The following is a 16,770-nucleotide window of genomic DNA, read 5'->3' on the forward strand; positions in this document are numbered from 1 at the left end:
TGGACACTGACTACTTTGGATGAAAAGGATGAATACATGCAGCCCAGAGTCACTTTACAGCTGAAGCGATGGAAGCTCAGAGAGAAGTGATGCAGCTATTAAGGGATAAGAACAGAACTCAAGACCCCACCTGTCAGTCCAAGACTGCCCATTACTTGGCCAAGTGTGTCCTCAGCCAGACCCCTAAGAGTCAGGCATGGTGTCTGCATGACACTAGCTCGTCTATAATTCCATGCTGGGTCATGGTGCATGACACTTGAAAGTGGTGAAATGACTTTCTTTTAAAGTGGGGGAATTTCCCTTTTTGCCAGTTTCCAGTTATCAGACTTTGAATCTAATCCATCATTCTACAGCGCTGCAGAGAAGCATAAAGATGGCAGTTCGGTCGATGTATTTTAAGATTTCCTGGATCATCAAAATGCTCCGTCTTGGTGCATAATTCTCTGGGGCATTGATTTTTCAGACACATTTCATCCGTTACTTGCAAAATTTCACAGACGACTTTATTGGAGGATTTTGGGGGGCCTTGATTAGAATGTAAATGAGTTATGCTGGAGCGCCAAGCTCTCTGGACAGAAAGGTATGAATGATAATTGGGTTTCTCTGCCTAAATGCTAGGAGAGAGGGCCTCAAAGAGACAGAAAAACCTTCTCCTGGGTAGGAAGTTGCATGTCTTCCAGGCACTGTCAACGTGATAAGTGGAGCTTAAATAGTGGAGCTTGTTATTTAAATGCTAATGAATCTTTTCCAGAAAATTACCCAGTCCCTTACATAAGTTTTGAGGGTTCTTATTTTTATTCTTCTTTAAGCTGCTTGTTGGTGCAGCTATGGATCAGGTTTACTCCTGGTGTGGATGCTTATGCAAAAAGGGGTCAGTTTGAGAGTCTCACTTCCAGGACACAATTCCCTCAAACTCCCCAAACCCCACACCTGTGAGCTTCCTCTGGCTAAGCTGACCCACCAACGGTGGGCCAGAGAGAGACCTTCGCTCCCACAGACCCCTTTCCCCAGTGATATCACTCTATCTGGAAAGTTCCATGGTCACGTTGCACTATTCAAGCCAGAAGTCTTTTCCAGTTAATTTTGTTCATTATCACTTTGTTTTTCCTAGATGAAGGCAGCTTTACCAGTGGCCTGATAATGTTGGGAATATAGGTCATGATATTATTTTTTGAACTGCAGTTTGCCCTGCTCTAAGCAAGCATCCTATGGGCAAAATTATCTCTGTAGGTAGAATACTACAGAGGGGTTGACACATTTTTTAATCATCAGGTTTTCTGACCTGAACTGAACTTTTCTGTAGGATAGTTTCTAAGATAGCAGTTATAATAAAAACCTTACTTGGCTTCCACTCAGTAATCTTCGTACATCTTTCTAGTTAATCTATTAACCAAATAAATGTTGGGGTTTACTGTCTCTGCATGGAAAGTATTTTATCTGGGACCTCAGCATTATAAATAAATTCCAGTGATGAGGCACCATGCTTGCTAAGCAATCAGTGACAGGGGGTAAGTGATATAAATAACTCTTGGCCTTTCAACATCAGGTCTAAACCTGAATTATTAAGCTTCTGCCCATTGAATCAAATTATTTTAATTATCTTGAACTTGGGATAAGAGAGGATTTGGCAGATAATAGAGTTATAAAACATGCCATGTGGCCTGCAATTGTGGGATTAATCAGCTTTTACTCCCTGTCACTGGTTTTTGTCTGTTTTGGATGCTGAGGCCTCGGCTTTGCAGGATGAATTTACCAGTTGTCTCATAGAGAGAATGGAATGAGGAGGGGACTGAATATTCCTATCATTTAATGAATAAATATTTATGATTCACACACTAGACTCTTCATCCCCATCAGGTACTTTTCCACTGTATGTTGCACACCAGTATGGGTCATGGAGTGTGGCACATTTTTTTTTTTTTTAATCACAACAGGAAAGATTCAATCCATGTTGTAAACTCTTCTTATTTCATATATATGGGAAGCGACTTTCATCCCTAGAGGTCCAATTGGAAGCATCATCTCTGCTTAGAGGCAGCGTGGAGGGGTTGAGAGTGGGGTTTTGGGGTGAGCTCCTTGGAGTCTGGTCCAGCATCACTCCTTGAGGGCTGTGACTTCATCAAGTGCCCACTGCCTTCCTCTCTGGGACTGGGGTGATGACCTCACCCACCATCAACACTGTCGAGAGATGTGAGTGAGATTTACCAGCTAGTGAACTGCAGGCATGTGGGAGGAATCAACCAACCTGGGACTTAACCCATGATTCCTGAGTGACAAACACTTGACCAGGGATGGAGACCATCCTGTTTAACAAAGATGATGATGGGAGATGTGGTAGGTGGACCAGGAAGGCTAGAAATTCACTTTAGAGAACTTCACAGGACATAGCCATGAAAAATCACAGAACTAGATGTTGGACAGGGGAGCCTATGGTGTTGCAGTTCGTGGGATCACAAAGAATTGGACACAAGTTAGCGACGGAATAACAACAGCAGCAACAGATGCTGGAAAATGCCAGGGATGCAGAAAGACATCAACTGGTAGTAACTAGGGGAGTCAGAGGCGAGGGGTGCTGGGGAAAATGTCTTCTTTGTCTACCAGTCCAGGCCTGCATGTACCTGGCTGCTTGGTGAACACTCTTTGCATGAAAGAATGAGTGACAATGGATGCATGGTGTCCAGGTAAATATGACAAAACAAACCCAGATGATATCTAATAGTGATCACATATCTTTGTACCCTTGCACTCTTGTAAGTAAAAAAGTGTATTCAGGTTCCCCAAGGTAATGATACCTCTGGTGAAAAAGAAAGTGTTACTTGCTCAGTTGTGACGAGCTCATTGTGACTCTAGGGACTGTAGCCTCCCAGGCTCCTCCATCCATGGAATTCTCCAGGCAAGAATACTGGAGTGGAATGCCATGCCCTCCTCCAGGGGATCTTCCCAACCCAGGGATCGAGCCCAGGTCTCCCACATTGCAGGTAGATTCTTTATCATCTGAGCTACCTTAAGTATCTGAAGACTTCCCTGGTGGCTTAGACCGTAAAGCGTCTGCCTACAATGCAGGAGACCCGAGTTCAATCCCTGGGTTGGGAAGATCTCCTGGAGAAGGAAATGGCAACCCACTCCAGTTTTCTTGCCTGGAGAATCCCATGGATGGAGGAACCTGGGAGGCTACAGTCCATGCGGTTGCAAATCTGAAAAGTGTCCTGGCCCTGGGGGTTGGGGGTGGAGGGAGGATGCGACTGTGTACATAGAAACACTTCTAACTGCAAATCCTGCCTGGTCCCCACAACTCCACTGCTGACTCATCATCGCATCATGCTGTTCTAACTTTTCCTTGTTCAGTTCAGTTCATTTCAGTTATTCAGTCATGTCCAACTCTTTGTGACCCCATGGACTGCAGCACACCAGGCCTCCCTGTCCATCACCAACTCCCAGAGTTTACTCAAACTCATGTCCATTGAGTCTGTGATACCATCCAACCATTTCATCCTCTGTCTTCCCCTTCTCCTCCTGTCTTCAGTCTTTCCCAGCATCAGGGTCTTTTCCAATGAGTCAGTTCTTCACACCAGGTGACCAAAGTAATGGACTTTCAGCTTCAGCATCAGTCCTTCCAAAGAATATTCAGGACTGATTTCCTTTAGGATGGACTGGTTGGATCTCCTTGCTGTCCAAGGGACTCTCAAGAGCCTTCTCCAACACCACAGTGCAAAAGCATCAATTCTTCGGCACTCAGCTTTCTTTATAATCCAACTCTCACATCCATATGTGACTACTGGAAAAACCAAACCTTTGACTAGATGAACCTTTGTTGGCAAAGTAATGTTTCTTTTTTTCAATATGCTGTCTAGGTTGATCATAACTTTTCTTCCAAGGAGCAAGCTTCTTTTAATTTCATGGCTGCAGTCACTATCTGCAGTGATTTTAGAAGCCCCAAAAATAAAGTCTCCCACTATTTCCATTGTTTCCCCATCTATTTACCATGAATTAATGGGACCAGATACCATGATTTTAGTTTTCTGAATGTTGAGTTTTAAGCCAACTTTTTCACTCTCCTCTTTCACTTTCAACAAGAGGCTCTTTAGTTCTTCTTCACTTTCTGCCATAAGGGTGGTGTCATCTGTATATCTGAGGTTATTGATATTTCTCCTGGCAATCTTGATTCCAGCTTGTGCTTCATCCAGTCCAGCATGTCTCATGAGATACTCTGCATATAAGTTAAATAAGCAGGGTGACAATATACAGCCTTGATGGACTCCTTTCCCAATTTGGAACCAGTCTATTGTTCCATGTCCAGTTCTAACTGTTGTTTCTTGACCTGTATACAGATTTCTCAGGAGGCAGGTTGGGTGGTTTGGTATTCCCATCTGTTGAAGAATTTTCCACAGTTTGCTGTGATCCACACAGTCAAAGGCTTTCACACACTCAAAAAAGCAGAAATAGATATTTTTCTGAAACTCTCTAGCTTTGTCGATGATCCAATGGATGTTAGCAATTTGATCTCTGGTTCCTCTACCTTTTCTAAATCCAGCTTGAACATCTGGAAGTTCACAGTTCACATATTGTTGAAGCCTGGCTTGGGGAATTTTGAGCATTATTTTACTAGCATGTGAGATGAGTGCAATTGTGCGGTAGTTTGAACATTCTTTGGCATTGCCTTTCTTTGGGATTGGAATGAAAACTGACCTTTTCCAGTCCTGTGGCCACTGCTGAGTTTTCCAAATTTGCTGGTATATTGAGTGCAGCACTTTAACAGTATCATCTTTTAGGATTTTAAATAGCACAACTGGAATTCCATTACCTCCACTAGGTTTGTTCATAGTGATACTTCTTAAGGCCCACTACACTTCACATTCCAGGATGTCTGGCTCTAGGTGAATGATTCTACCATTGTGGTTATCTGGGTCGTGAAGATCTTTTTTGTCCAGTTCTTCTGTGTATTCTTGCCAGCTCTTCTTAATATCTTCTGCTTCTGTTAGGTCCATACCATTTCTGTCCTTTATTGTGCCCATCTTTGTATGAAATGTTCCCTTGCTACCTCTAATTTTCTTGAAGAGATCTTTAGTCTTTCCCATTTTATTGTTTTCCTCTGTTTCTTTGCATTGATCACTGAGGAAGGCTTACTGATAAATGAAAAATGCTTTCATTCCTCGTTTCACATTGACTTCCTTCACTCAGAGGGAGAGAAAGTCTTTCTGTACCTTATGCTGCACCCCCATCCCTGAGCACTGGGCCACATGTGAAGTAACTAACATCTTCATAAATTCTTCTGAGTCTGAATGAAGGAATTCTTCATGCTCCCCCACTGTTCTTACACCATGCAAGCCATAAGGCCATGAGAGACGTCACTGTGCCCCTTCCACCAGCCTCTTGCCTGCCACCACCCTCTCACCTGTTGGGGCTTCTGCTAGTGACCCCGATGCAGGTCTCTGTGGATATTCTGACAGCTGTCAGGTCAGCCTTCCCTCGTCCTCGGGCTGACTAAGCAGCCAGCAGGCTCCCTGTGCTTCAGTTGCACTGTCCTCCTCTCCAGTCTTAACCTTTGATGACTAGCCCTTGTGCATCTCTGCCAGTTGAGCGTGGACAGGGAGCTGGAAACGCTGGTTCTTTTCACCTGGTGAGCAGGGAGGATGCTGTGCCACGAGCCTGGCAGGCTTGAGGCTCCTGCACTGCAGAGCCATGGTAGACACCTCCTCTTCGCTCCAGGATCACGCCTAACACCTGGGGAAGTGTTTCTCAAGAATCGGATCAGACAACCAGCGTCAGGACCATCACCCAGGGTGGTGGTTATAATGTAGCGTCCCCACCCTAGACAAAGCAGTTCAGTATCCCTGGGGGTGGAGGCCGGAATGAGTATTTTAAACAGGCACCCGGGTAATTCTGATGCACTCAGAAGACTGGGAGCCACTTCCTGGGGCAATGTCCTGGGTCCCCTCCCTCTTTCCTACCCTCCTCCTCAGGTCTCCATTAACAAAGGCTTGCTGAGGTCAGGGATCCACTGATGGAAGTCCCCCGGGGTCTATAATCTTTCTGGGGTTGAATAGCCCTAAGTTGAAAAGCCCTAGAAAAGGCAGAGGAACCAGAGATCAAATTGCCAACATCCGCTGAATCGTCAAAAAAGCAAGAGAGTTCCAGAAAAACATCTATTTCTGCTTTATTGACTATGCCAAAGCCTTTGACTGTGTGGATCACAGCAAACTGGAAAATTCTTCAAGAGATGGAAATATCAAACCACCTGACCTGCCTCTTGAGAAATCTGTATGCAGGCCAAGAAGAAACAGTTAGAACTGGACATGGAACAACAGACTAGTTCTAAATTGGAAAAGGAGCCCATCAAGGCTGTATATTGTCACCCTGCTTATTTAACTTATATGCAGAGTACATCATGAGACATGTTGGGCTGGAAGAAGCACAAGCTGGAATCTAGATTGCCGGGAGAAATATCAATAACCTCAGATATGCAGATGACACCACCCTTATGGCAGAAAGTGAAGAAGAACTAAAGAGCCTCTTGTTGAAAGTGAAAGAGGAGAGTGAAAAGTTCGCTTAAAACTCAACATTCAGAAAACTAAGATCATGGCATCTGGTCCCATCAATTCATGGGAAATAAATGAGGAAACAATGGAAATAGTGGGAGACTTTATTTCTTTGGGTTTCAAAATCACTGCAGATGGTGACTGCTGCCATGAAATTAAAAGAAGCTTGCTCCTTGGAAGAAAAGTTATGATCAACCTAGACAGCATATTGAAAAAAAGAAACATTACTTTGCCAACAAAGGTTCATCTAGTCAAAGGTTTGGTTTTTCCAGTAGTCACATATGGATGTGAGAGTTGGATTATAAAGAAAGCTGAGTGCCGAAGAATTGATGCTTTTGCACTGTGGTGTTGGAGAAGGCTCTTGAGAGTTCCTTGGACAGCAAGGAGATCCAACCAGTCCATCCTAAAGGAAATCAGTCCTGAATATTCTTTGGAAGAACTAATGCTGAAGCTGAAAGTCCATTACTTTGGTCACCTGGTGTGAAGAACTGACTCATTGGAAAAGACCCTGATGCTGGGAAAGATTGAAGGTGGGAGAAGAAGGAGACAGAGGATGAGATGGTTGGATGGCATCACTGACTCAATGGACATGAGTTTGAGTAAGCTTCGGGAGTTGGTGATGGACAGGGAGGCCTGGCGTGCTACACAGTCCATGGAGTCACAAAGATTTGTACATGACTGAGAAAATGAACCGAACTGAAGTGGCTCAGAAAGCCATCCATGTAGTGCAGGGTCCTGAAGTCACCAGATGCAGGCTTGGGAGGATTGTGGTGGAAAAGTTCATAGCTGGGGAGAATGTCAAGGACCCAGGAGTAATTTTTAAAAGCAAGTCTTTTAGTCCTACATGTTCCTTCACAAAGCTGATCCTCATTCATGTCTTAAGAAAGTACTCATGTCACCAGAGAAGGAAGGATGTGAGATGACATAGAGAGGAGGAATAAAAGACTCCTTTAGAATGCTCTTGAAAACATATTTTTCAAGTGAATTTCAGTAACTGCTAGCACTGTTTTCCTGCATAGTGTGATGTTATTTAGGAATCAACCAGTTTGCTTCATGAAGCTCAGTGCATTTCACAAATGCTTTACAAGTCAGACATTATAAAAAATAGCTTTTAACAATGTAATATTTATTTTTCTAATTATAGCACTCTACTTGGAGAATGTAAATTTCTGCAAAGAGAGTGATTAATGATTTAAAAGCTAGACATCAAAGCTTCTGAAAAGATAGTAATCAGGGCATCCAAACAATTTCAATTATGAAGGAACCAGAATATCTAATTAATAAGCTTTAGATACACATTAGGGGATTTAATTTCATTGCAGTAATTAATTTCCATATAACATGGAGTCAGATATTAATAATTAAATCAAACACAATCCTCATATTAAACAGAATTATGTTTTTTTCAGACAGTGGTTCAGGAGGAAAGCATAAGCTTGGAGGACAGACAGACCCACAGCTCAATCTGGGTTTTGCAACAGAGTACGTGTACAATTTGGGGCTGTTTCCTCACTCATAAAACGGGGGCTCTGAGAGCTGCTGTGTAAATAGCCACCTTGCAGAGTTGTTGTAAAGATAAAAATATGACATCAATCTTTTTACCCCAACCCTGGCACAGAAGTGATGCTCACTAAGGTTAGCCAATTTCTTCTTTCCTGTGTTGTCTAAATTTAAAAGAATATTAATAAGCTGACCTGAAATTTCTGACACTTTCATAGTAAACCAAGAGTTACTGACTTTAGTTGATATAACTTTTTAAAAGATTTATTTGATCTGGAGCATTTTTAAAGTTTTTGTTTAGTCTGTTACATATTGCTTCTGTTTTATATTTTGGATTTTCGGCCACAAGGAATGTGGGATCTTAGCTCTCCGAACCAGGAATCAAATCTGCACCCCAGCACTGGAATGCAAAGTCTAACCCCTGGACCACAAGGGAAGTCCCTCAGGAGACACAATTTTACTGACAGCTAAGATCAAACAATACAAATTCAGCATCCCATTCAAAGACGTCGTTACACCTATCTGTTTCTTAGGCAGAGAGTTAAGAAGTCCCATGCTTTACTGCATAGGGATGGACCACGGATGCCTTTTCAGCACTGACCACACCTACATGGTTTAAATGATGTTTGAGCCACTCACTCGTTCCTGGCCGAGCGTCTGAAACATCCACCAAGGGCCCCGTGGCCTGCGACACGGACTGGTAATGGACCGTGTGCGTCACCGTCAGGGACTTCTGCTTCGCGGCCTCTCCGAAGTCAGCATCCGTCAACAGGACCGTGGAGCGATCGTCTGCAGAACAGCGGAGATACAGGAACCCAGACACGGTCATCCCCAGCCAGGGACTTCTTGGCCACCTCTCTCCGTAGCACTTGCATTATTATTATTTTTTTAATTTTAAAATTTTTATTGAAGTATAAATTCTTTACAACGCTATGTTAGTTTCTGCTGTACCGTGACGTGTACAGTGAAGAGAAGCCATATGTATGCATATATCTCTTCCCTCTTGGACCTCCGTCCCATCGCCCCATCCCACCCCTCTAGGTCATCTCAGAACAGAGCTGAGCTCCCCGGGCTACGCGGCAGGTTCCCACTAGCTGTCTATTTCACACTTGGCAGTGTGTGTATATCAATCCTGTTCTCCCCAGCCTGTCCCACCCTCCCCTTCCCCACTCTCTGCCTACCTGTCTGTTTTTATGCCTGCCTCTCTATTCCTGGCCTGGAAATAGGTTCATCAGTACCATTTCCCACCGCCCCCCCCACCCCAGCCCAGATTCCACTTTATTGTTAATAGCAACAGCAACAAAAACCTCATCTCAACCAGCAAAAACAAAAAAAATTCAAGCACTGAATTAGAATGACTCTAGGATGCAAAAAATAGGTTTTCCTTCTTTAAGGAGCATGTCTTAAAGAGAATGACCATGGAGAAAGGTTTCCTCTCTCTCCTGGTTTCTTCTCATTAAGCACACATTGATCTGGGGAGGCCTATTGGGTGGCTGTCCATTTAACAGAGTTTGGGGTTTACGTGTTTGTCAAAAGCTCGCCTGAGACACCACCAGCCTTGTCAGTATCACAGAGAATGGGGCTGCCACTGTAAATAAGCTCTGTTTGTGGTACAAGAAAAACTGCTCTGCGGTGGTCTGCCCTGGGGTGATGGTGAATGTTCAGGATGTGTGGGGGGAGGGGAAGAGAAGGGCCAGTCTTCTGGGTGTCCTGATTCCTTGATTTTAACTGTTCTGGGGTATATGCCTTGCCTTCCCACTTCTCCCAAGATCCAGGGACTCTTCTGCATTCTGTAACTGACTTCTCAAAATGACTCACTTGTCAGATTTCCCAGATCCTACTGGTTCAGACATTTGAAGGTTAGGGAAGCCCGGACACAGATGGATCCAGAGCATTTTATGCTTTGGGAGGAGGGGCAGGTGTTTGGGATGTATGTCATTGGTGGTCTGTCTCAGATTTTCATTACTTTGCTGTGGTAACAATTTTCTCGTTTTCCTAAGAGTTTTTTGACTTCAAGGGATACTTTGACTAGGGTATTTGGATTTTTCATACATTTTCAGGTACCGCGGGCTAGGGTTATGTTCATATGCATTTATCAGTCAGCCAGGACCACGTCGCAGCAGCCTTGACATGGAATGGTAATGGGAAAGTTATAAACAACACAGCTAGACGTCTGTGTCCAAAAAAGGCTCTGAACAGAACGAACCTTACAAAATCAAATTACTCAGGCTCTGGCAGGAGAGGAAAACCTCTTGAAGTCAGAATAAGATTTCTTGGCAGAAAAAACAGAGGAAGGACTGCCAGGAGGTTGGTGGCACCCAGCGTGTGGTGTAGCCAGGCTGGTGCTAGGACGGGAGCCAGGACTCAGCTTGGGGGGTCCCACCCAGCACCCACCCCTCCGCCCTCTAACAGGGCTGCCTCTCCCTGGAGGCAGGTTCTTATGACTGGACCGGTATCAGAGGCCCCACACCTACCTTTGTTTTGATTCCTAACACTGTGCTGTGGCTTCTAGCATGCAGACCTGCTAAGAACATACAGAGGACCTTCGGGGCTGGGAGTGCAGTTTTAATGGGGCATTTCAAGTGCCTGTCCGTCTTTGAGGTTGGCCATCCATTCTGGCTGGAAATTAATGGCCTCCCATATTGGATTCTTGTAGGCAGAGCCCAGAACGTTTGAAAACATCACGTCTCTATTTCCCCAATAACTTTAAAATGCCATTGACCAACTGTCAGGCGCCCCTGGGAGGTAAACAACTCTTGGTGATGGATGATCCTGCTACAATTACGGTCCATCTCGGGCGAAGGGTCGTTACTATGTACAGAAGCGACAGGCAGACCTTTCTCTGCTGTTGGGTCGGCAGTGACCAGCTACTGGGAGGTGACACACCACTCCCAGGGTCCATCCAGTGATGTATTTTAACAGCCGTGGGTAGAATCATTAAATCTAGTGAGGAACAGTTAGCAAATGTCGTAACTGTAATATAAAGTCAAAGGAGTTACAATTTGATTTCTGAACTGATGTTTGAAAGGAAATCTTAGGATTTTTTCCTTAAATTTAATTTTAATTTTATCTTGGAGTATAGTTGATTTATAATAGCTAGCTTCAGGTGTACAACAAAATGATTCACTTGTATACATATATCCACTCCTTTTCAGATTCTTTTCCTGTGAGGGTAATTACAGAGTTATGAGCAGAGTTGCCTGTGCTATATAGTAGGCCCTTGTTAATTATCTGTTTTAAGGAAATCTTAGTTTTAAAGCTCAGTTCACGAGGTTTGATAAAATAGGTTCCGTATATACTATAGGAAAGGTCATGAGAAACCACACACAGAGCCTTGCCCGATCTGAGCCAGCTGATGAAATCTCATGTACTTCAGGACAGGTTCTCAGACAACACAGCAGTATTTGATCGAGGGCCGCCTTGGACTTGAGCAAGCTGTGCTAAGTGCTGCTATGCCTGAAGCAACCTTGAAGCCAGCAACGGCAGCCCAGGGTTCAGAATTTAGGAGCCACGAGGTCAGATGTTTCTGCTCTTCTATTAGAGAGAATACGGGGCAGGCAGGGACAAGGGGCCATGGAGGGTTCTGGCCTGTTAAAGCTGTCTTCCTGGCAGGAGGGGTCAAGGGTCCATGCCAGGAGGTGGGTTGCTTTAGTCAAACCACAGAGAAGGGTTGTCCTGGGATGGAGTGCCAACAAACATCTTCCAGAACAAATGCAGAGTGAAGTTTGAAAAGGGGCAGCCTAGGAAACCTGCCTCAGAGTCTGTTTCCATGGATACCGGGGGGGCGGGTCCAGCCATACTTCTAAGGCGAGGGGACCTAGGGGGTAGCCTTGTTGATATGGAAGCAGGTGACAGCCATTGAAGGGGAAGCAGCGGGCCAGGAGGGGGCTCTGCTCTGGTTCCACTCCTGTCTATGTGACCTTCAAGCTACAGAACTTCTCGACGTCCCTGTTCCTAAGGAGTTTTCCTATGTACATTGGGAGGAGTGAGTTAAATAATGCACATAGAGTGCACATAAAGGAGGTGATGTTTAAAGAGCTCTTAATTGTTCTTATTGTTGCTTAGTGACTAAGTCATGTTCAACTCTTTGTGACCCCATGGACTGTAGCCCACCAGGCTCCTCTGTCCATGGGATTTCCCAGGCAAGCATACTGGATTGGGTTGCCATTTCCTTCTCCAGGGGATCTTCCCAAGTCAGGGACCGAACCCACATCTGTGTCGCCTGCACTGGCATGTGGATTCTTTACCACTAGCGCCACCTGGGAAGTCCAAGGATTCAACATCCATATTTAAACAGCCCAGTATAATTGGGACGCTCTGAGGACCAAGGCAACCCACTCCAGTATTCTTGCCTCCCGAATTCCATGGACAGAGGAGCCTGGTGGGCTACAGTCCATAGGGTTGCAAAGAGTCAGACACGTCTAAGTGACAGAAGGATCTAACTAGTAAACTTCAGAAGGGAGCCTCATGTGTTTAGGGAGACTCTAGGGGCAAGATCAGGGGCTCGACTTGTTTGTCCATATTTCCCTGTTCCCTCTGTATGCTTAGTCATGTCCAACTCTTTTGTGACCCCATGGACTGTAGCCTGCCAGGCTCCTCTGGTCATGGAATCTTCCAGGCAAGAATACTGGAGTGGGTTGCCATTTCCTTTTCCAGGGGATCTTCCCAGCTCAGGGATTGAACCTGGGGATTCTTTACCACTGAGCCACCAGGAAAGCCCAATGAGCTCTTAATAAGTGTTAGCTATTCTTCTGATCATTGCAGCAATGGAAATATGAGGTGTCTGATTCTGGAATAAATAGAACCATCTAAGCAGGCTGTGTGGACAGCGGCCTTAGAGTAGAAAAAGGCCAGAAGGAGTCGAGACACCTGGGTTCAGGGCAGACAGGCGGCTGAAGTTCTGTAGGTGTCTGTTTTGTGATCATGGAATGGAGGAACTGGGACTTCTCCAAAGCCATGAGAAAGAAACCATCACAGGATATCTATGGGGTGCCGAGGGGCGGAGAAAGATGCCCTGTGTGAAGACATCTGTAGAATTTAAACATTTTCTTTAATAAAGTCCTTAGGGGAGTTGAGGAGGAGCTCAGGAAGTGGGTTTCCAAGATGGGGTCTTAAATGTGCAGCCTGTCGTGGCTTGCTTGATTACAGATATCGGTTCTTTGGAGTGGCACTGACAGCCTCTCAAGGAAAGAGCCAACTCGGGTCAGAGTTGGGGTTCTCTCTGGTGAACTCTGTGGTTTATCTAAGTTCATGTTCCCCATGTTTGCTGGTACTTATTATTCTCAATAACAATTGTCTACCTTCTAACTTGTTTGCTCATGTAACATTCAAGATGTTCCCATATCTAGCATTTTCCGTGGCTCAGGGTTTAGGCAGAGAGGGCATGGCTGTAGCAGCCACATTGTGTAAAGCGGCAAAAAGGACACCTTACCAATGGTCTCCATTGTGTCTCTCTCTTCAATCAAGAGCTGAGCCCTGGGTATGTCAATATGCATCCTCAGGGTTTGCTGTTGCTTGCTCAAGGTGTCTGAAGTCCGGGTATTTTTACTGCGAATAAAATAAGGGGGATACATTAATGAATTTGTTCAGTGTTACATTAGGCACACCAACTAGACTTATAATCTAATTATGTGAATGCCGATGGGTAGAGGAGGGAAAGGAGCACATGATAGTTCTTTCTCCTTCATGCAAATGATATTTATTAATATTAAGTTTCAGCAGTCAGTTGTGAGGTTCAGAAAATATCAGCTGTCAATAGAGATTGGTTCTGCAACTATCACTAGAAACTTACTTTGGAATTTCCCATTTCTTGTGTAAAAACCAAACAAAATATACATACAGAAACATTCTTAAATCAACAACATTTTCATTGGTTAGACATGAGATATTCTAAAGATGGCAAGGGAGAAAACATGTGTACTGGTTATTCCCTGGGTGGGGTTTTACTACTAAATTTGTTTTCTACCTGGAGTCACTTTTTTTTTGTTCTAGTAACAAATCATAAACCTTGTTAGCTTTCCTGACAATAGCTTAGTTTTCTGAATCCAATTACATTTTAGAAGAGAGAAAAAAAAGCAATTACTATAAGAATTTATCTCAAAATTTGTGTACCAGAAAATTGCCCTTAGAGTGAGCTGTCTTCTAAAAGTAAATGAAAATAGGTAGTAAAGCTGCATGGCATAATCAAGTTCAGTTACAGCTCACAGTAAAAAAAAAAGAAAGAAAGAAAAGAAAATAATCTGCATGTTGGACAAAAATACAAGAAAGTTGATAAAAGCTCTAATTAGCGATCCACAATCGAAAAATGGTTGTTCAATCTTTATAGAATTATAAGAATCAAGTAAATTTAAAAATATATTCTGAAATACCCTCCAGAAAGCAGCAACCATTCAGATAATTAAATCAATGTGATAATCTACAGCGTCTTTAAATCTAGCTCATTTACTGCCAAATTCTGTTTTGAGAGAGATTTGTGGTGCTTGGCACACTTGATGGTTTACCCTCTGTTAATTACATGTAATAGGGGACAATAAAGGTGCACCTGTATTGAAATCTCAAATGCTTTTAGCTTCAACCAAGCATTCACCAGGAGTCCCAGATTCTTCCTTGACCATGAGGACTCATCCACTCTTGAACCATGTGGTTGATGAATGTTAATAATCTGAAGGTCAAGTTCACTCAAGAAGCCCCTTACATGTTTGCATTCAGAGGTCCATGTTAATATTCTGAATATTTTACAGTGGCTCTTTCTCCCTTTGGGGGTAAACAAAACAGCCCATGAAAACAGCCGCTTTGAAAGGCACAGCAGCCCTCCTAGGACTTGATCTTGAACCAGATTTGCTATCTCTTCAGATGAGTAACTGGGTTATGTAGCTAGACCATGCTAATTACGCAGAGCCCAAATTCAAACGTTTTGGCCTGAATTTTTCGCATGGTCTATAAACGGTTTTAAATTATTTACTTACCCAAGCTCTCACTTTATTTATGTGTGCATTTAAAGCAAAGATTCAGATCCTTGTATAAAATGAAGAGCGTTGGTGACTCGGGGGGCTGTGGTTACGTCAGATAAGCTCTATTTCCACAAAAACATATGGGGAACTCCTCCTCTGTGAATATCTGAGATCTGTTTTGAAACTTCATGAGGGACCGGAGCTTGTCCTTGGACCAAAAATAGAAGTGTGAGCTAGTTCCTTCTTCTCCTCATGAATAGTGATGAGGCAGTCAGCGGCTGCTCAATGAACAGCTAGGGATCCGCACACTGTACTTAACAATGAGGGGTCTGCTTGACACAGGAAGCCAGTGACATCACCGCTGTGCTCCACTTCAACTGGCACAAGGACTTAGAATATGACTGATCTTGGTGAACATGGACCATCAAAGCTGGAGGTGAATGCCCCTTCACCGCAGGACCAAGCTGCCAAGCCCTGCGGCAGGAAGGTGGGAAAATGACCCCCAAAACCTTAAGATTCAAAGTCTAATTGTCCCTCCTCCCTTTGTGCTTGCTATTTCCTTTGCTGGGACACACTCCCCTAGCCCAAAGCCATGGAGTGGCCCCCTCTGTCCATCTTTTCAGAGGAGCCAGCTGACCCTGCTGTGGGAACTCCCCATTCTCCACTTAATTTTGTCTCCTCAGCACTTACAACTTCCTAGCAGGTGTTTGAATGAGTTATTTATAAGGTGTCCCTGCCAATGGACTATAAGCTTCCTAAAGGGTATTTTCATTTCTTCTGTCCCCTGTATTGCCCTGAAACTTGGGACAGTATGTGACTGAAGTGGGTGCTCAATTAATATTTGTTGAAGGTTGTTGAATGAATAATGCTTGGGCACAATGGGAGCTGAGTCACACCTCCAGAAGCCTGCACTTTAGAGTCAATAACATCCTCCTCAATCTAAAAAGGTTATTAGATCTCAAGCAGGTTGCTTCTTTATATTAGTCTGTGCTGCCATATTCTATGATCTATTGTTACATGAAGGTTGATTTCCCTAAGCTATAACAATTGGTCATTAGAATAGCAGCAAACCTTTTTTTTAAAAAAAAATCTAATTAAAGAAACTTCATTTGTAATCTGAAAAAAGATCTGAATGTTTTTACGGAGGAAGCAAAATTGCCTCTTTTATATGATATGGGATCATGCTAAATATATTAGCTAGCTATTATTGAAACATAATCATCTGCCATCCATTTGCCATCTGGCTGTCTGATTAAAGTGACAGAGGGCTGAAGCTGGTTCCTGGTGGATGGTATTTCTGGGCTCAGCCAATAAATTATGTGCAATTGCTACAACTTCATAAAGTCAATATTTCCTTAAGCTTTGGGGGAAAAAAAAACTAATGACAATGTTTGCATAGCATCTCCCTTCCTCCCAAAAATTTGATATGGAGCCTTCCATAAGTATAAAATAACTGTAAAGATATCAGGATTCTCATTGTAATAGCTGGGTGAACATTTTCACTGTTACTGAAGCTGAAGCTCCAATACTTTGGCAACCTGATGTGAAGAGCCAACTCATGGGAAAAGACCCTGATGCTGGGAACGATTGAGGGCAGGAGGAGAAGGGGACAGCAGAAGATGAGATGGTTATATAGCATCACCAACTCAACGGACATGAGTTTGAGCAAACTTCAGGAGAGAGTGAAGGACAGGGGAGTCTAGCGTGCTGCGGTGTATGGGGTTGCAAGAGTCAGACACGACTTAGTGACTGAATGACAACAAATAAGCATATAAACATGAAAA

The 16,770-nt window shown here is 43.8% G+C and overlaps 1 protein-coding gene across 1 annotated transcript in view; it reads right to left on the bottom strand.

Annotated features, from left to right (window-relative positions):
- The window catches only part of DSCAM (DS cell adhesion molecule), a 667,745-nt gene that overhangs the window by 20,695 nt on the left and 630,280 nt on the right, over positions 1–16,770 (bottom strand). The window contains exons 29-30 of the mRNA XM_065943286.1: positions 13,468–13,583; positions 8,676–8,825 (exon numbers count right to left, since the gene is read on the bottom strand). Coding sequence (XP_065799358.1) covers positions 8,676–8,825; positions 13,468–13,583 — 266 coding nt within the window. The remainder of the gene's footprint in view (positions 1–8,675; positions 8,826–13,467; positions 13,584–16,770) is intronic.

The sequence above is a fragment of the Muntiacus reevesi genome, chromosome 8 (genome assembly GCF_963930625.1).
Source record: "Muntiacus reevesi chromosome 8, mMunRee1.1, whole genome shotgun sequence".
In the NCBI taxonomy this organism is placed as follows: domain Eukaryota; kingdom Metazoa; phylum Chordata; class Mammalia; order Artiodactyla; family Cervidae; genus Muntiacus; species Muntiacus reevesi.